Source organism: Pogona vitticeps, chromosome 4 (genome assembly GCF_051106095.1).
Source record: "Pogona vitticeps strain Pit_001003342236 chromosome 4, PviZW2.1, whole genome shotgun sequence".
NCBI lineage: Eukaryota > Metazoa > Chordata > Lepidosauria > Squamata > Agamidae > Pogona > Pogona vitticeps.
The window spans coordinates 132,909,116-132,929,459 of NC_135786.1; the positions used below are offsets into that span (position 1 = coordinate 132,909,116).

The 20,344-nt window shown below is 42.6% G+C and overlaps 1 protein-coding gene across 5 annotated transcripts in view; it reads right to left on the bottom strand.

Moving 5' to 3' along the window:
- The window catches only part of AFAP1 (actin filament associated protein 1), an 87,130-nt gene that overhangs the window by 36,802 nt on the left and 29,984 nt on the right, over positions 1 to 20,344 (bottom strand). For all 5 annotated transcript variants that reach the window (XM_020790501.3, XM_020790498.3, XM_020790500.3 and 2 more), the window contains 2 exons: positions 17,115 to 17,326; positions 13,598 to 13,777 (listed from right to left, as the gene is read on the bottom strand). In XM_020790501.3, the coding sequence (XP_020646160.1) occupies positions 13,598 to 13,777; positions 17,115 to 17,326 (392 nt within the window). The remainder of the gene's footprint in view (positions 1 to 13,597; positions 13,778 to 17,114; positions 17,327 to 20,344) is intronic.

Genomic DNA, 20,344 nt, shown 5'->3' on the forward strand with positions numbered 1-20,344 from the left:
GAAGGAATGAAGCCTGTACGTAACGGTGAGGCTTGGTCTTGGTTAATGTCCTCATAAACCTTGTAGGAGAAGGCTGGTCAACCTCAAGACCCATGACCTTTGCTATGAGAAATATAAGTTGAGAGTAAGAGGAAAAGTCTTCCAAAGGAGAGGATGGATGAGTGTCTGTAACACTGGCGGCAGGCATCGGCAGATTAGATAGTGACTCATCTGCTGTCACGGAGTTGAAGGCTTCAGTGTCAGAAGTTTTGTGAGATGTACCTTGAGATGGGTATGAGTCATTTGGAGAGATTGTGCGGTGCCCATGAGGGTGAGAGGTGAATGTCATCTGGTGAGAAGGAGAAGCATTGTCATTTAGCCTTTCCAGTATCATGGGTCAAGACTGGAGATTGTGTATACAGGTGTGGTATACAACATGGTGTTGAGCGAGGCTGGTGGAGGCTCTTTACAGGTCATCAGGACCTGTAAGGATGAAGAACGAACCTGACATAAGATAGTAGTTGGTCCTGAAGAGTGGACCTGTTTCTGCCTCAAGTGTTGGGATTGCTTTGGCACCAGAGCTGGGTGAGCAGTCTATAAATCTGTAGGAATAGGATGCTTGAGCTGATAATTAGTCGATTTCAATACTGGGGGAGGGAGTTGAAAGTCCTTTTCTGAGAAAAGGTTCTGGAAGGTCTCCCTCTGGATGTGGTATCGTGGTGGCAATGAAGACACTGAGAAATCAGAAGGGCAATAGGCTGCATAATGATAGTGCCTGGGCTCTAGGTAATATTGGTGGTGCACTGTTTCCTCCCAATAGAACTGGGGTTTGGGCTCATAATAGGTGGGATGAACGTAAACAGTGACATACTTAGAATATTGGTGTCAGACCCAAGAGTCTCGTGGAGCCAATATTTCTGGCCTGAAATGAGCCAGAGGTGGCTTGATGACATAGCGGTGCAAATCTGAAGTATGATGAGTTTATCTAGTTCATTTACAGGGCAGTAGAGGCTCAGCCATTGTAGATGCTGAGTGAGAGTTATGTGCTGATGGTGAGCAGCCCATAGACCTAGGGCTTGAATATGCTGACTGTGGAACAGCTGTAAACCTGGCCAAGGTATTTCCCCATTCAGGTGATTGGCTGAATGTAGGGGATGGTGCATGACCCAATGGTGGGAGAGGAGTCTCCTCATCCTCCAATGGGGGATCCAGGCAAACCATCTCTTGACGAGGTTGTTCAGGAATCAGGGACAGTAAAGTAGTTTTGTTGACTCAGGGTTGCATTGGCAAGGTGTATTTGGTTTTGTGACCAGATAGCTCCGAGGGAGACTTCCTCTTCTTCTTAGTCGTTTTAGGCAACAGTGCAATAGTTGAGGTCAATTTCAAAGTCAAACCGATGCTGTTGGATTTGGAGCTTGATTTGGGCTTTGGCGTTGTCTGTGCCAGTCTTGAGGTTAGTAGGAGAGACAATGATTTGGCAGGTGGAGCTGGGCCCTGAGGCTTAGGCACTGGTGTGGAGTCCATGGTCAATGATAGAGGTTGGAGAGAGTGTACCCAGAGGAAGGATTGGAGTCACTCAATGCTGGCTTAGTGAGGTTCTTGCAGGCTCGGCATGAAGTAGTTGATGTGCCTGTCCCAGACAGAAGAGACACTCCAAGTGTCTGTCTGAGAGAAGGACCTTCTTGGGGCAAGTAACACACCTCTTGAAGGGGCCTGCTAGGGCCATACAATGGTGGGAAGGGACAGTGGGGAGAAGGAATCTAACAGTCAATTTCTCCCTTATCTTATAAAAGTCTTTTTAAAAAAAGACTCACAAAGGAAGATTGAAGAAAAAATAAATAAAAACCTGAAGAAAGAAAATAAGAAGTGGTGACCTGAGTTCTTACTTGTCAAGAAATGAGACCTTAGCAGCAGCAAAAAGCAACTGAGGCACTCGCCAGGATGGGTGGACCATGTGTACTAAGGGGGCGGTCAGTCCTGGCGAACATATGCTAAAACTCTAGAAAATTTTGAGAACCTCTGCACAGGCACAGAACAACTCCATTGTGTACATTCACAGAGACCAGGCAGTTGTGGCCATGCAGTTAATGGGAAACTTGATGTCAGAAATAAAACAAATCAAAATAACCCGCCCCAATCTGTACACTCTAAGGTCAAAATCTTATTGGCATAGATTTAGGTTGTGGAAGGCAGGTGATGTCATTAACTAGGCTGGTAAAACTGAATATAAATTGAGAACTTCCTTCCAGTAGCTCCCCTTCCCCATCCTACGGCTCTCAAATGCATCTCCATTGCAAAAAGAATGGGGAGGGAGATCCTCAGAACCTGAAAGGGAAGATAGTAAGCTTTCATTTAATTTAAATTAAATCTTATCACCATCATATGATGATATCATCCATCTATCTTCCACTGGCATAAATTTACACAAGAGGATTCTGCACATATGGGGGACAAAAGTGTGACTGCACTCACTCTGCAGCTAGCCAGAGTTTTAGCTGCTTAAACCTCTCAAATCATTTAATGAAAATACCAAATTCATGGAAGTGTGTACTACTAGAAAACAGCTCCCTCTCAAGGAAGGTTGGGAGTTGTGTTTATAGGCGAAAACCCTGTGCACATGTGACACACTTCCACTATAGCTGACTGACTTGTCTCTGCCAGCAGAACAGGCAATCTGTGAATAGCTCTTTTGTCCTCACAATACAGTTGCCCATTGTGCAGACTGGCATGAACCAGTATGTCAATTTGCAAATAAAAGGACACACAAAAGCAAAAGAATTCTTCATAAGCTGTCTCAGTAAGTTTCAGTGAACCACTGGATAAATGTTTACTTTGCTTGAGACCCATCCTGAATATACTATATTAGAGCAATGGCTCAAAAGAAACTATGTAAAACTCACCCTTAAACTATTAGAAACAACTGGTCACTAAGATGCAAAAGGATTTTCATCTGATGAGTGTTACTGGATACTGCCATCATTTAGCATCTGAAGCTAAGAAAAGCTTTGAATTGCAACTAGTGCACAGTATTTTGTTGTTCTTGTTGTTATGTACTGTCAAAATAGCAACCCTAATAGGGTTTTCAAGGTAAGTGAGATATTTAAGATGTGTTTTTACCAGTTCCGTGAGTTTCCAAGGCTAAGTGGAAATTCAAACTCTGGTCTCCAGAATTCTAGTCCATCACTCAGTTTGCTACACCAGACTGGATACCTCATAGTATTTTAATGGCTTTTAATTATTTAAATCGGATTTTATTTTTATTTAAATCAGATTTATTTTAATTAAATGCTTTTGGAGGAAAAATCTATCTAAAGAGAGATTTCTATTTAAGACACATTGTCGTTCAAAGCCCCTTCATGGACTGCTGCCTTGTTGTGGCGAAGGGGCTTGAGTAATTCAGAGAAGCTCTGGGCTATGTCGTGAAGGGACACCCAAGACCGACAGGTCATAGTGGAGAGTTCTGACTAAACGCAATCCACCTGGAGCAGGAAATGGCAAGCCACTCCAGTATCTTTGCCAAGAAAGCCAGATGAACAGAAACAAAAGGCTAAAAGATATGACACTGGAAGATGAGCCCCTCAGGTTTGAAGGCGTCCCACATGATACTAAGGAAGAGCAGAGGACAATTACAAGTAGCTTCAGAGCTAAAAAGCAGAGACATCACCTTGCTGACAAAGGTCTGCATAGTCAAAGCTATGGTTTTTCCAGTAGTAATGTATGGAAGTGAGACCTGGCCTATAAGGAAGGCTGACGGCCAAATAATTGATTATTTTGAACTGTGGTGCTGGAGGAGACTCTTGAGAGTCCCCTGGACTGCAAAGAGAACAAACATATCCATTTTGAAGGAAATCAACCCTGAATGCTCACTGAAAGGACAGATCCTGAAGCTGAGGCTCTAATACTTTGGCCTTCTCATGAGAAGAGAAGACTCCCTGGAAAAGACCCTGATATTGGGAAAGTGTGAAGGCAAGAGGAGAAGGGGACGACCGAGGATGAGATGGTTGGACAGTGTCACCGAAGCTACCAATATGAATTTGACCCAACTTTGGGACACAGTGGAAGACAGGAGGGCCTGGCATGCTCTGGTCCATGGGGTCACGAAGAGTTGGACACGACTAAACAACGACAACAATCGTTCAAAGGTTATTCAGTATGAAATAGAACTTAGTTATGTAGCATGAGGCTGTATATTCACACAGTGTTTATATTTTTGGTAAACTAATTCAGTTAATCCAAGTTATCCAAGCTGAGATAACATGCACTTTTTCATAGTAAAACTCTTATAAAAATAAGCAAAGTTCAGGAAGAGACCTTAATCCCATTTTGTTCTGTAAATCTATGTACAAACAATGAACACATTACAGTAGGACCACAGCATCCATGGTGCATTGATTCCAAGCCTCCCTGCAGACGTTGAAAAACACAGATATAGCTAACATTATACTTTGCATGGTCTCTAGATCTCTCTAGTAGCCAGTTCTGGTAAATACACCCTGGAAATACACATAAATACATATTTTGGGGGGAGGATATCTAGTGTGTTCAGGCACCAGATTAGGGAATCAGCAGATTCTGATTCCATGGATGGGGGTGGTTTCCTAAGGTACCTTAAATGCTAGGTTTGAAGATTGTTTGGAAGATAATTTGCTTTTTAAAAATATATTTTGTTTAAACACTTCAGCTAATCTAATAAACATTGATGTTTAAGCAAATACAAGAATATACATGCTATATATAATGTTACTGTTTTAGTTCTCCAATGTGTGATTAACCTTTACACTAAAATAAATTCTTATACACAGTGGAACCTCTACTTATGAACTTAATCCGTCCCAGAAAATGTTCGTTAGTTTGTAAGTAGAAGCAAAAATTTCCCATAGGAACTAATGCAAAGCCGTTTAATTCATACTCTACCACTAGGGGGAGAATTTTTCTTCTTTTGACCTAAGATGAACTTAGGTCAAAAAAGGACAGGAAAGGGGAGAGGGAACACCTTCTAAACAGAACACCTTTAAAAACAAGCACCTTTCAAAGGAAACCAGGCACCTTTTAGCTTAAAAAAGGGGCAGGAAAGGGGGAGAGGGAGGAAGGAACAATGGGCAAAAGAAGAAAGAAAGAAAGAAAGAAAGAAAGAAAGAAAGAAAGAAAGAAAGAAAGAAAGAAAGAAAGAAAGAAAGAAAGAAAGAAAGAAAGAAAGAAAGAAAGAAAGAAAGAAAGAAAGAAAGAAAGAAAGAAAGAAAGAAGGTCATCATTGGGGCACACAGACCCCTCAGACAAAGGTTTGTGCTGTTAAGCACAAAAAGAGAGGAGAGAGAGAAGACAAGGGGAGGGGGAGCCTTGAGTCTACAGTAGACTCCATTTTAAAACTCCATTTTAAACTCCATTTTAAAGCCTGCTTGCCTGCATGAATAATCACCACACTTTTCTGATTTTAAAAGAGTCACAGTACACAAACCCTAGAAGCCACAGAATCCAGCAAGCATTATTCCAGCATTATTTTTTTCTGATTTTAAGGGGGGGGGGGGAAAGACTGGAGTCTAAACTGCATTTTACAGCCTGCCTGCATCAACAACCAGCAACCATTATTACAGCAAACAGATCCCCAAAGAAAAAAAAAGACTTTGGAGTCACATTTTAAACCCACATATTTTAAAACAACAGAGAGGTCACAGTACACAAACCCTAGAAGCCACAGAATGCCAAAATAAATAAATACATTTTACATTTTAAAATTACAGTCTCATTTTCACATTTAATTTTAATTTAATATTACAGTCTACTTTTCACATTTTAAATCCACACTGCAAGACCCATCTGGGCACAGAAACATTACCCCCCCACCTAGCCCTACTAAATACTGTACAGTGTATGTACTCACCCAGAACAGCCAGTCTCTCTGTTTAAAAATAAAGTCAAAATCCAAAAGTCCATTTTTTTAAAAAAAAGCCCAAAAAAGTACAGTCTGTATAGTACAGTACCAGACAGTACTAGGCAGTACTGTACCAGGCAGTCTGAAGACTCTTTCCCTATCCACTCTCTAACTGCTGGGATGAGTGAGGTAGAAGAAAAACAGCCTCTTCACTGGCCAATGGTCAACTGAATGTTCAAATTCTGCGCTTTCCCTGCCTCCCCTGCGTTTTTTCCCATTTGTATGTTGAAGCTCCATTCACAAGTACTGTAGAAGGAAAATTTTGTGAATGGAGCTGTTCGTAAGTTGGATTGTTCTTAGGTAGGGACGTTCGTAAGTAGAGGCTCCACTGTAGCTGTTTTACTAATCAGACAGGTTATTGTTCTCGATATGAAATCTTCATCTGACTGCAAATATTAAAAGATTACAGCTACCAGCAAGAATGAGCCTTTATATTTAAATATCATGATTTAAATCAAGTCTTACTGACTAGCGATTTAAATCAAGATTATTTAAATCAAATGAACAAAAGATAAAAAATTAAATAACAAAAATGGGAGTATGGGAAAGAGATTAGAGAAAAAGGAGAGTAGATTAAAAGAGAGGTTACCTACCTGTAACCCTGGTTCTTTGAGTGGTCATTTGTGACTCCACACAAATGGGTTAAGACTGCACCTGCGCAGGACTCCTTGGAACTTTCTAGAGCTTAGAGTCATGTTTAGTAAGTAGGACATTCCCTCATGGTTCATGTGCTCCGCCCATCAGGAAGGCCCCTCAGTTCCCAGTATAGTCTGCCACTGTCAAGAAAAGTAGGTAGACAACATGTGTCGGACAGAGGGGAGGACAGGCAGGACGTGTGGATTCACATATGACCACTTGAAGAACTAGGGTTACAGGTAGGTAACCTCTCTTTCTTCTTCATGGTCTCTGTGAATGCACACAAATGGTTGACTAGCAAGCAAACTTACTGGTAGATGGGCCATCACAATAAAATAGATGTCAGGACAGCTCAATTCAAACTTGCATCTTTTTTTGCTCAAACATCGAGTCTATAATGAGAGACGAAAGTAGAGGGCTGGGACCAGGTAGCTTCCTGACAAATGTGGGAAAAGTCAATTCCTTGAAGTAAGGCCATTAAAGTGGCTACGGCGCTGTGCTCTAATCAAGCGAGGTGGTGGTCTCTTTGCAAGCTCATACACTAGCTTAATGGTCTGAACTGTCCAATGAGAAAGTGTCTGAGAAGATTCGCCTTTGCGAATAAATTGTCTGAGAAGATACTTGACAACCCTTGTTTGGCCCCTGGTAGCAGATGAAGAGATGGGGGGAACTTTCAGAAATCCTTTGTATGAGAGATATAAAAAGCCAAAGAACGCTTGATGTCGAAGTTATGAAGAAGTTGTTCCAGAGCTGAAGAAGGAGAAGGGAAGAATGTTGGAAGGACAATGGGTTGAGTGAGATGGAAATCAGAGACAACTTTAGAGAGGAATGAAACATCTGGGTAGAGAGTGGCCTTACCCAGGTGGAATTGCAGGTAGGGAGGATCAGCTCTTAGTGATGCTAGCTCACTAGCTCGTTGAGCAGATGTGATTGTCACCAGAAATATAGTTTTAAGGGAAAGAAGCTAAGGGATAGTAGCAAGGTTTGGAGAGACCATTGTGGAATAAGTGGTCTGGGAGTAGGTCACATCTTTTGAAGTCCTCAGAGAAATCTCTTTAGAGTAGGATGGGAGAATAAAGCTCAAGCTTCAGAACCAAAAGGTTGGTGTGCAACAAAAGCAGCAATATAAACTTTTAGAGTGGGATGTGTGAGTCCCTGCTTAAAAAGATGCAGGAGAAAGGCGAGAAGCATATCTAGAGTGACCAGTGTGGTAACAAAACTCTGAGATCGAGCATAATTGGTAAAAACATTCCACTTGTAGGAGTAGAACAAAGTCGTGGACAGTTTTCTTGCTCTAGCAAGCACAGCTGTTATCATGAGAGAATCCTCAAAGCCGTGAGGTGGAGAGATTTGAGGTCTGGATGACTGATGGTGCCCCTGTCTTGGTTAGGATAATGGGGGCATCTGGGAAGGTGCAGAAAGTCTGGTGACATTGCTTTCAGTGAGGTGACCCATTTGTCTTGTCTTGGTGTAGGTGAATAATCATTCACTGGATCAAGGAGATGGGACAGGAACAGGTATATTAAATTCGTTCTCCACTGTGCCACGAACTAGGGAGTGCATGCCTCTGCCTGCTCTGGAGCAATAATGGGGACATTTCACGTTGTGCTCTGAGGCGAAGATTTCCATGGTAGGATTTCCTCATTGGTGGCAAAGATGAAGAAAGATGGTGTGATCTAGTGTCCATTCATGAGTTTGGGTGGTGAGACGACTTAAGTGGTCTACTACATTGTTGTCTTCGGTGGCAACATGGATGCCACAGAGAAGACATGGTGAACATAACACCATTCCCAGAGTTCTACTGCTAGGCAGAGCAGGGGAAGGGAATTTGTGCCTCCTTGCTTGTTGATATAGAAGAGGGTGGTAGTGTTGTCTGCGGCTATCTGGACCCCACAGCCTAGAAGGAGAGGCCGAAATGCTTGAAAGGCCTTGATTACTGCTAGTAACTCTAGATGATTTATGTAATTTCTTTCTCTTTTTGACCAGAGAGCATGAATCTTGTGGTTGTTGCAGTGAGTGCCCCAACTGGTGGGGCTGGGATCTGTCGTCACTTGGGCGGTAAGTTGAAGAGGGTGGAAGGGATGATCCATTGATAGATTTGCAACGGAAGTCCACCAGGTAAGTTGACTTGCAAGCTCTGGTGTCACTGTCAGGGTCTTGGAGGGGCGATCTTTCAATGGGTGAAGAGAGAGACAGGTACTAAGACTGAAGGGACCACATCTTGAGTCTGGCACACTGTATGACTGCTGTGGTCAAGGCCATGAGACAAAGATGGTGAGCTATCACCAATGCCAGAGGGCGGAACAGGAGCATGGCCTTGGTGAGTTTAGTGATCCTTTCATGAGGAAGGAAGGCTCTGCCAGCAGTGGAGTCTAGATGAGCGGCATGTAATCCATGGTTTGGGAGGGTCTGCGGCGTGATTTGGTGAAGTTTACTTTGAGCCTGAGATCCGCCAGGGTAAGAAGGGTAAAATGAGCATCTCATTTGGCCGTGTGATAAGAGTCTGCAACCACCAGCTGGTTGTCTATGTAGGGCACGATGGTGACATTGTGAAGACACAGGCATGTGGCTACGGGTGCAAGGCATTTTGTGAAGGTCCTTGGAGCAGCAGAGAGTCTGAAGGGGAGGGAGCTGAATTGGAATATGGCACCTTGGAAGGTGAAGCAACGGTAACTGTGATGATATGGGTGGATCGAGATGTTGAAGTAAGAGTCTTTTAGACTGATAACAATAAACCACTTGCCCCTGTGAAAAAGAGGAATGATAGTATCAAGAGTAACCATTTGGAAGCGCTTGGGTTGAATACAAGAGTCGAGGTCTCGCAGGTCTAGTATAGAGCAAAGACCTTCATTTCTTTTGGGGACTGCAAAGTAACGGGAGTAGAAGCTGATGTGTTGGTCTTTCATGGGAACTCTCTGGACAGCATCTTTTTGGAGGAGCAAGGAAACCTTTGAGGATGGGTGAATAATTGGTAAAAAAATTTTCAGCCTGTTGGTGGAGGCTCTATGAACTCTATAAGATAGCGAGAATGGATAATGGCTAGCACCCATGCATCATTGGTGATCTGAGACAATTTGTGAAAGAAAGGGGTGAAATAGGACTGCAGTGGTGTAGACTGGCGCATTTGGGAAAAGAGACAGTCAAAAGTATTGCTTGGGTTTCTTCTCAGGTCGTCGGAATGGTTGACAAGGTCATCGGGTGTCGATGCCTGGGGTCAGAAGAATGGAGAAGTCAAGGATGGCAGTGTGGGACACAAGCTTTCACCAGGTTTGTATTGTTGGTATGGTTGATAAAATGTGGTGGTACGGCACCATTGAGTGAGTGCGTTTTTATATTACTGTTGAGTGGAATACAAAAGTGCTGTCTTCCGAATGTTGCAGAGGTCCATAACCTCATCAGTTTTATCACTGAACAAACTGACTTCATCAAGGGGTAAATCTTCAATATGTGAGCAGGCATCTGAGTGGAGCCATACATGCCTTCTCAGAGCAATAGATGTAGCTATGCTTTTAGATGCAGCATCAGCAATGTAGTGAGCAGCAATGCATTCTTGTTTCGCTAGGGTCATGGCTTCCAGATGTTCATTGAGAGCAGTTGCTCTAGATTCATCTGGTGCAAATTGTAAGACCAGCAGAACCTTATTCCAGAGTTGTCTGTGATATGCTCCCATTGCTGCCTGGTAATTAGAGACCCGCATGGTGAAGGAAGCAAGGGAGTAGAGACGGCATCCAAGGACACTGAGTTTTCTGCCCTCTCTGTTGGTAGGGGCTATAGCAGAGTGGTTTCAGGCTTGATTAGATTCAACAATTATTGAATTAGGTAACATGTGTTTGACTAGGCAGGTGATGTCATCACCATGAATCTGGTAGAGATTTTCCTCCTGCCTGGAGACTTGGGACAGAGAGGAAGATTTGTCCCACGAAACTTTAGTAAGAGTCAGCATTGTAGGGATAAACACCAAGTGCAACGGCAGTGATTTGTCCTGACTGATGTCATCAAATACAAGATCTTGTTTTGGGGAAGGTGGAAGCTCCACCTCCAGTTCAAGAGCCTTAGCCATGTGAAGCACAAGGTGGGAATATGAAGTAAAGTCCTCTGAAGGTGAAGAAGGAAGGTAAAGAAGCAACATGGGACTCCAGTGTCGGAAGATTAGTGGGAGACTCAACAGATGCATCTGATGGGAGATCCAAAACCTCAGAAGGTGGAATAGCTGAGGACTCTGTGAGAAGCACCGCCTTTTCCCACCTCTGTGGATAGCCCAGCTGCGGCCCTATCTCGATGTGGGGGCACTCACTACTTTGGTGCATGCGCTCGTAATCTCGAGATTAGACCACTGTAATGCGCTCTACGTGGGGCTGCCTTTGAGGCTGATGCGGAAACTCCAAGTGGTGCAGAATGAGGCAGCAAGACTTCTTAGTGGAGTGAGAAAATACCATCACATTTCCCCTATTCTGGCCGCGCTGCATTGGCTGCCCATCCGTTTCCGGGTCGACTTCAAAGTTCTGATGCTTACATATAAAGCCCTAAACGGTTTAGGTCCTCGATACCTGGCGGAATGCTTACTCCCACCTAGATCTACCCATGTTACCCGCGCGAGTCAGGAGGTGAGGTTGAGGAGCCTGATGCCGAGGGACGCCTGGAAGGAAAAAACTAGAAACCGGGCCTTCTCGGCGGTGGCTCCTCGCCTCTGGAACAATCTGCCTCCGGAGTTTCGTGTGGCTCCCTCGCTGGGTATTTTTAAGAAACAACTGAAAACATGGATTTTAGCAGGCCTTCCCCCCCAGTTAATCCCTGACCTTCTTCCCTGCCTTCTTTATTATGTTTCCCGTTTCCATCTTATTGAATTTTAATTATGCACAAATTCCTTTTTATTTATATATTGTTCTTATATTTTTTTTCTTTTCTCTTTGTGTGTTGTAAGCCGCCTAGAGTGGTCAAAATGACCAGATAGCCTGGGTATAAATGGAATAAAGAAAGAAAGAAAAAGGGGGAGATGGGGACCGATGTCAAGATTTTGACATCGAGGCCCAGGTAGTAGTAGATTTAGATGGACACTGGTTAGGCAGAACTGGATTGGCATCAATTGGTGCAGGAGGTGGCCCTCTACATGTTGTTGTAACATGTACCAAAGATGACCTCACTTGAGAGAGAGTGGTGCTTGGGTGAGATGCAGGGGCCGGACCTGATGTAGCAGAAGTACGGGCTCGTTTGTTGCTGGCCAGTGGTCAGGCCAGGGTACTGTGGCTTGAGGTAGAGACCTTTTAAGAGAAGGCTTTGTGGGCTTCGGTACCATGGTTGGATCGGACTGAAACAGTCTCGAAGAGTGTGAGTGGTGTCAGTATTGAGGCAGTGAGGGCAAGGGTGATGATGAATCAGAAGGGTAAGCATAGGTGTAACGAACCCTCTTCAGTTTGTCATAGTAGTATGGTATGGATCTATAGGGTCACCTTGGAATGGAGCTCATCTGTATGTAGTTGCTATAGATATTCTGGGCAAAATCGGCATCGAGCTGACTTGTGAATATAATAAATCTCTCAGTGTGGATATTCTCAGGCTGATAGCCAGGTGAAAGGTGGTGTGACTTAGCCAGTCGCTTGTGAGGTGGAGGTGATTCCTGCAGAGTCAGGTCAGAGTCTGATAATGGTATCGCTGTTGCCTGCCCTGTGGATGCAGGGCTAGTATGGGCTGAGGCCGGGCTGGTCATAACATCAGCCATAGTTGGGTAAAAGGCTAAAGGGAAGAGATGGAGCCTGGCCCGAAGGTGGTAAGGGCGGCCAACCATCCTCCGACACAGAAATGAGACTGGCAGCATCCCTGGGGGATTCCTCAAGAATTGGGGTGGTGGTGGTGGTACTGTCAGAGGCTGAATTGCAGATTCAGTCCGCGGTCTTTTCTTAGCAGAACATTTAGGCTTTTTCTGGAGTAGAGATCCAGCATGGTCTTCAGTTTTCTTCTCTTAGGACCATTAGATTGTTGTTTTGTTTTTTTATTTTGTTTAGGTGAAGTAGAGTCTCGAGCTGGAGTTGATTATGTCTTTGAGCTTGACATCGAAAATTTGGATTTTGAAGATGACTTAGCTGTCAATTTCAAACAAGACTGCCCAGACTTTGGCAACGGTGGAGCTGGAGTTGAAGGAGCAGCCACCGGTCTCAGAACCAGTGTAGAGGTAGGTTCCATTCTGTGGAGGGATCTGCTGGTTTGAGGGACTTTTCCCAAAGAAAGGATCAAAGTTGTTGTAAATGGGGTTTTAGGGCTGGCTTGGTAAGGTTTTTACATTCCGAGCACATCTGGGTCTGGTGGTCTTCCCCCAAACAGAAAAAGCAGTGGTCGTGGCCATCAGAGAGGGGGATTTTATTGGCACAGGAGACGCACTGTTTGAAAGGGCATGATGGAGGCATAAAATGGCGGCGGGGGGGAGGGCAAGAAGAAAACAGGAAAAAAGGATAACTTACAGAAACGTCCAGGTCAAATAAGGGGCCTCAAAGAGGGATAGAAGTGAAATGGTATCTGAAAGCGCAAAAAAGTATCTCTAGTGTCGTAAGGCGTCTAACCTCAGTGGCGGCTAAAAGGAACTGAGGGACCCTCCAGATGGGGAGAGCACACACACTATGAGGGAATGTCCTACTAAACATATGACTCAAATCTCTAGAAAGTTCTGAGAAGTCGTGCGTAGGCACAGACTTAACCCATTTGTGTGCATTCACAAAGACCATAAAGAAAAAAAATAAGATCAGTATTAGACAAATCTATCTTCGACTGAATCTGTAGTCAAAAATAATAACATTTTAGGCTGTATCAATACACTGTTCATGATTCAAATATGTTAGTGGCTGACTGTGCCACTAACATACTTGAAAAGTATTGATGTCAACACTTCATTAAAGTCTTCAGGTTTATATTGGAAAATTAAGATTTCATATTTTTAAATAAATGTATATATCTTTTTTTATTTATTTATTTTTATTTGAAATCTTTTGACATCTTTATTTGAAAATGATACTAAAATTACCATGAGAATTAAGACACAAGTCTGGTTAAAATTGTAGCACATACCTTCAGCCATTGATCTGCCTGTTCCTTGCTCTGCACAGCAAGCACTAAAGCATCTTGCCCTTGGTGTGAGATTTTTAATTCATGCTTCTTCTTCTTACTGTCTTTGGGGATATACATAATATTGCAACCACTCAGCAACAGTTCCATCTGAGGCTGCTGGTCCTTGGAACTTTTATAGCACTGAAAATACAAATTCAGAATTATTAGCATTATTATCAGCAATATTAGCAATTAGCAGCTCCAGTTTTTCAGTTTAAAAATGCAACCCTCATTTGTAACATCTTTCCACTGATCAAAAACAACTGATCTGATTCCACTGATCTGATAAAACCGTCATGAGACAATGGGCAATATCCAGTTGCATATTCTAGCATATCCTGGATCTGGCATTAGAAAAAATTAAACAAATTGAAAGCTTTCTATCCATACACACCACTTTAATAGTAAAAAATCACTGACAGATCACTGTTAGCAGTCCCGGTCCCACCACCAGCAGCTTTTTACTATTAAGGGCTCCTCACCCCATTATGAAGCTCCCAATATCTTCCCCAAGGCAAAAAGGAGCCCTAGGAAGCCTTGAAACTAAAAGGGAGGAAGAACAAGAAGCTTTCAATTCATTTAAATTATATCCAGTGCCAGATCTGCTTTATGCAGCATAACTTTATGCCAACTGGATTTTGCCCACAACGTTTGATGGTAGAAAAAGAATTAAGGAAACAGGAGGGCAAACTACAGTGGTGTCTCACTTTACGACATTAATTCGTTCCAGCGAAATCACTGTAAAACAAAAACGTCGTAATGCGATTTAAAAAAACCCATAGAAACGCATTAAAACCCGATTAATGCATTCCCAGGGGCTTGAAACTCACCGTCCAGCGAAGATCCTCCATAGCGTGGCCATTTTCGCTGCCTGTGCAGTGAGGAATCCGTGCCAGAAAAGAGCGGGCGGCCATTTTGTTTACCCACCGGCCATTTTGAAACCGCCGATCAGCTGGCCGAAAATCATCGCTTTGCGATGATCGGTTCACGAAGCAGGGAACTGATCATCACAAAGCGAAATTCCCCCATAGGGAACATCGTTTTGCAATCGCTTTTGTGATCGCAAAAAACCATCGACGTCTAGCGATTTCGTCGTCAAATGGAGCACCCGTTAAGCGAGGCACCACTGTATTCCCAAAATATGGCATTCAGACCCACAAAACTTTTGTACTGTGACAAGTCTTTCTGCTGCAGTCATGTCTGTAATTAGCTGCTCATCCTATTTGCTATTTCTCTGCCTAGCCTCTGTTTGTCTGCTGACAAGGTTGAAAACTTTCCCATAGTAAAGAACCACATCCAGATTAACTAGATGCAGCTGATCAAAGCTAACAGAAACAAAGCTCCATGTTAATAAGAGATGAATACCTTATATGATATAATTTACTGAACAGTCAGGCCAGAAGCTTACCAGTCAGATGACTCCCATGTGAGCCATTTCCCCCACTGAACATTCAGTACTTAGGCTGAATTGCACAGACTTGAGTTGCACAGGTTGCTTTCTTGCAGTGTATTAGTCTAAACAATTCTTCTATCTTCCACCTTTTCTCCATCCTTGATTTAGCATGAATCAGATTTCTAGGACTAAAGATAGCCTCAAACCCACTAGGATCTTAAAGATCCACCTTCCAACATTTTCATTCTGAGAAATGTAGATATTTAAAAGAGTTTTTAACAATCAACCAACCAACCAACCAATACATGTCTTTCTGTCTGCCCTCTATAATGTACACAGAATGTCTTTACAACCCATTTTTATCACAAAGCAGCAGCATCCAGCATCTCAAGACAAGCACACATGAAGTGCCTTCTAGTTAAAGCCTGGGATAGCCACTTGTCAGGAGCAGCCAGGACTGGAACTGGAGGCTGAAATAGTTATGTTATTCTTCCATGTTCTGGCACAGACCCATCAAGCAAAGAATCCATTAGTTACATGTTTCAAGATTAGTCTGGGTCTTTTCCTCAACAACAACTTTGAAGATATCGTCACTACCTCATGTTCCCATATACATTTTTCTCTGTATTGGGCTTCCCAAATTCTGCAACCTCAACAACAACAGCAATAACCACTGTAGCCAATTTCAAGGTTCAAGTCCATCCTGTCAAGATCAATTGCTTCAAAGTGCTCTTCACTCCTAGTTCCCTAACCCCAACAACACTTCCCAATGAACAGTCCACATACAGAGATGTGTATCACATTCCTAGGGGATTCAGCAGGCAAAAGTCCAATGAGCGAGTCCAAGGTCAGAAGTCCAGGAGATACAAAACAGATGCCAAATTGTCAAAGCCAAAACACAAACCGTAGTCAGAAGTCAGAGTCCAAGGGTCAAGAGAGCAAGGTTCAAGATAAGCAGGACACAAGTCAGAAAACTGAATTGTTGCTTCCAAGCCTCTGGGTACAAATTATATAGCAGCAACAATCATCTAATTCCTAGAAACATTCCATGCTGTTAAAACTCAGGGCTGGTTGACCTGATATGTCTGTGAAAAGCATTCATGCGAGCCTCAGACTTCTGTGTTGTGAGTCTCTGCCGAAGCTTATCTCTCACTCTGGTTAATGGGGAGAAGAATCTGGTGGTGATTCAGTTGTCTGTGATACTAATTGCCCAGGATTTTCCTCAGATGTAATTAACCCCTCTGATTACAGATCTTCTTCGGCTGAACTCATGACAATGTGAAGCTAGAGACACATTGCCAGGGCTTGAAAAATGCACTCATCCACTCGTCTTTGATGAGTGAAAAATGCTGCTCGACAAGTCGCAGCTCCCTCCCTGCCTGCCTTCTTCCTCTTAGACTTTCTCTCTCTCAATAATCCTGAAGTCCTCCCCTCCCCCCTCCCATTGCAAAAGGAAAACTGCCCTCTTCTCACAAGATGAGAGTTCAAGCGGCACATATAGATATAGCTCTGCAGGAGAATGTAGAGTAGTCCCATGCTGAAGAATATGGAGATTCCCTGCTCCTAATTTCAACCGAATGAGGACACATCCAGGGGTGGGAGGGAACCATGGCTCCTTAAGAGGCCGGGCGCTTTTGCTTTCAGTATTTTTGTTGGCGACATTTAAAAAAAAAAAAGGCATTCAAAATACAAGCTTCATGACCCCACAGGCCGCAGGTAATAAAGCAACCCAAGTGTGAGGGTATAAATCAGTGATTCCCAATCCCAATAAATTGTAAGGCTATAGTCTGGTCATGCTGACTTGTGAAATTTTTGACTTATTGATGAGACATTCTAAAATTTTTCAAGCCCTGCACATTGCACAAAACAATATAACAATGACCTATTCATCATAATAATCTTGCTTTCTATAAAGGGAACTAAACAATCCATGACCAGAAACCGACTTGGCCAGTCAAGAAGAAGCAGATCAACCAAGATACTTGGACACGTGCTTCAGAACCTCACTGGTAGTTTTCTATCATAACTATGATCTTCAATATTTACACCTGGCACTGTCACAAAAAAGTATCAAAATTTAATTACCAGTAGTTTGTTGTCTTTAATAACACACAGCAGTTTCGTCCACTGTCCAAATCGCTTTTTTCTTAAAAGGAAGGCACAGATTTTAGCGTCCTTAACAAGGTCCATTGATGCTTCCTCAGAAGGCCACTGATGTCTCATTTTTTTCCCTTTCCCATCTTCATCTTCTTCATCATAAGACTCATAAGAGCTGCTCATAGCATCTGAATCATAATCTTAAGACAAAAGGGGAGGAGCAGCTCAACTGAAGTAAAACAAGTCATATAACATATTCTAATAAAGCACATACAATACACTTCAATAAAGCAACACTTGGAATCAAGTGGTCAGCTCTGAGTGATTTGTTGTCTACTGAAAGCAAAATACATTTACTTGAACAATACCTGTAGACTAAATGATTAATACATTTTATTATTCTACTATATTCTTACAGAAATGCCAAATTTACAGTGCAGGTATTATATAAGTACTGGCCCGGATCTTAATAGGTGTTCACATAACTTGCTATGGCTGACCGTAGCTAGCTGAACAACGGAGATGTTGTTCAGCAACTTGACAATGAGCCAAAACTGACCACAGCAAATCCTGCAAACTTTATGTGAACATTAGTAGGACTCTGAACACAAAATTTTACATTTTAAAGGTAAAGTTAGTAAAATGCTAGCATAATAATTAAATGCCAAACACAAGTCAACTTTGGCCTAAACCTAAATTCATTTACTTAGAATTTAGGTTAAATGTTTAGGGGCTTTCCTGTCCTACCAACATTACTGTGAAAATGTCAATCTGTCCTGAAGAGGGCTGCACCTCTCCTCCCCAACAGATCAAGTGTGCAGCTTAGGAATGCTCCTGGTTCCATCACTGGCATTAAAGGGTGAACTGGCTCTAAGGCTGTTTAACAGCTTCAGTTAGTACTCAGCAACATTGCTACCCTGAGGCAGATAATCTAGTTGAAGTGATCCATGCCCCAGTAACTTCTGATCTTCCAGTCTGGGTTAGTGTAACATATTTGGTGTAGACTTTCCTCTAAGACAGTGGTCCCCAACCTTGGGCCTCCAGATGTTCTTGGACTACAACTACCAGAAGCCTTCACCATCACCTCTGCTGGCCAGGATTTCTGGGAGTTGAAGTCTAAGAACATCTGGAGGCCCAAGGTTGGGGACCACTGTTCTAAGACAATCCAGAAATCCCAGCCCATACAAAATACTGTATAGCTGTGAGAAATCTAACTGGAAAGAGGCACTATAAACAAGCAATGCTGCCCTTCCCTTGCTTTTACTAGTTCCTATACCATATTGAAGTTAAAAGTGCTGGTTTTAACCTAGAATATAAAGGCCTGTACAATTTAGCACCTTGTTGACTAAGGGGATGCCTACCTGCCCATATGTGCCCTACAGTAACAACAAAATCAAGGGCACTTTTGATAGTGGCTCCTGGGTTTTAATGACATTCATAACAAAATTCACCTGGCAGCAGCTTGGCTATTTTTTTCAGCACAAAATAGGTCCCTTTTTTGTTATCTGCCACTTAAAAATTTTAGTGCTTCTAAAAATGTTATGATCTCTTATTCTAGCCCCTATGACACATTGCTTGAGCCTTTGTAATCTGTACATTTTATCATGGTGTTCTGGTACACTGGAATTTTTAATGCTCTGTTGGATTTTATTGCTCTGTTGCGTTTCTGTAGTATTGTTGTTTTCAACTGAAAGGATTATGGCCAGAGAATTTACAAGACATTCAATAAATGTAACAAAATAAATACACACATACGAATCATGAGAATGTGAACTCCACATGTTTATTCAATATTGCACAGAATTGCATGGGATGTTTTAAAGTAAACATGCACAGAAATGTACTCCTAATCTCACTGATGTCAAGTGCAAAGTGTATATGCTTCAGAATTAGGCAATCAATGTATCAGAGTCACAGAGAAGTATTTTTTCTCTTCAATCAAGGGGGAATGGGCTATGGTGGTCTGATCTTGAGATAAATCAGTTTCCAGTGCCCTATTTCCTTTTACACCAGCTCTTCGGTCTGAGATTACATGGATAAAGAGTGCCATCTAGGCTGCAATTCCAACCTTAACAGGGACCACACAGTCTGACATACGTTTCCCAAGAAGCAGTCTCACAGGCTCTTTGTCTGCTTGACCTGGAATCTGAGAATCATCTTTGAAATTCTGCCACTAGCTGGTCTGTTCCACCATTTGGCTAAGATCCAACTGTAGAAGTGTACCATCAGACCTTACCTTCTGCAGCAGTTATTTGTGACATTCTATTAACTGTTGCAACACAGAGATACATTAGCCATTATACATCACAATTGGACATTTTGTCCCCCAGAGCCAATATCTGATGATGAATTAACACAGAAACAAGCCTTCAGTATTGGTGTTCTGTGATCTTATCACCTGTACTGCTGTAAATAATGTCCCCAGATTTCACTTTCTTGCTGTTTACAAGATTACTTTTTCCCATAAACAAAAATATAGCTGGGGACAGGAAAGTTCCAACCAATCTATTGATTTTTATAATCGAGAGGTGTTTCCCCCCCCATCCAGTCATATAAATCCAGTTTTCCATCAAATTATTATGCAGCAAAGAACAAGCGTCATTCTCTAAAGGTTAGGAGATTTCGTCTATCTGGAGGAAATCTAGTTCTCTTCCATTGGGGACCTCCAGTGCTTAACTGGGATAAGGAAACAAAAAAAAGTGTTCATTTCATTTGAATTGTTTTCACGTTGAGTTTTCTTCCACTTAGTGCCAAAGAATCATTCAGTTCTACATAGACTAACCCTGTTTTGGACATGAACCATTTTTATACTTTACAATTCTCACTGTTAGGTTAGAAAATATTCTATAATTTATCTACTTGTCAGAATCCTCTTGGTGCAGGAGTCTGGCAGTGTAAGGCTGATGATGACATCAGCCATGGCTAATTATCTTTCTATCGCCCCTCCTCTTCCCTCCAGGTTCCAAGGCTGCCTAGTGATGCCTTTTGAATAGAAGAAGCCTTTGGGAACCTCCAAATGGGGAGGAGCCTTTAAGGTTATAAAATTACTGCCACCAGTCCATATCCTTGTTGTGGTGATTTTTAGATGCCATCACTATCTTGAGGTTCTCAAAGGCTTCCCCAGGTCACAAGGGATCCGTAGAGAGCCTTGGAACCTGAGGGGTGGGGAATAGGAAACTTCTAATTAAATATAAAAAGCTGCAGCCGATGACATCATA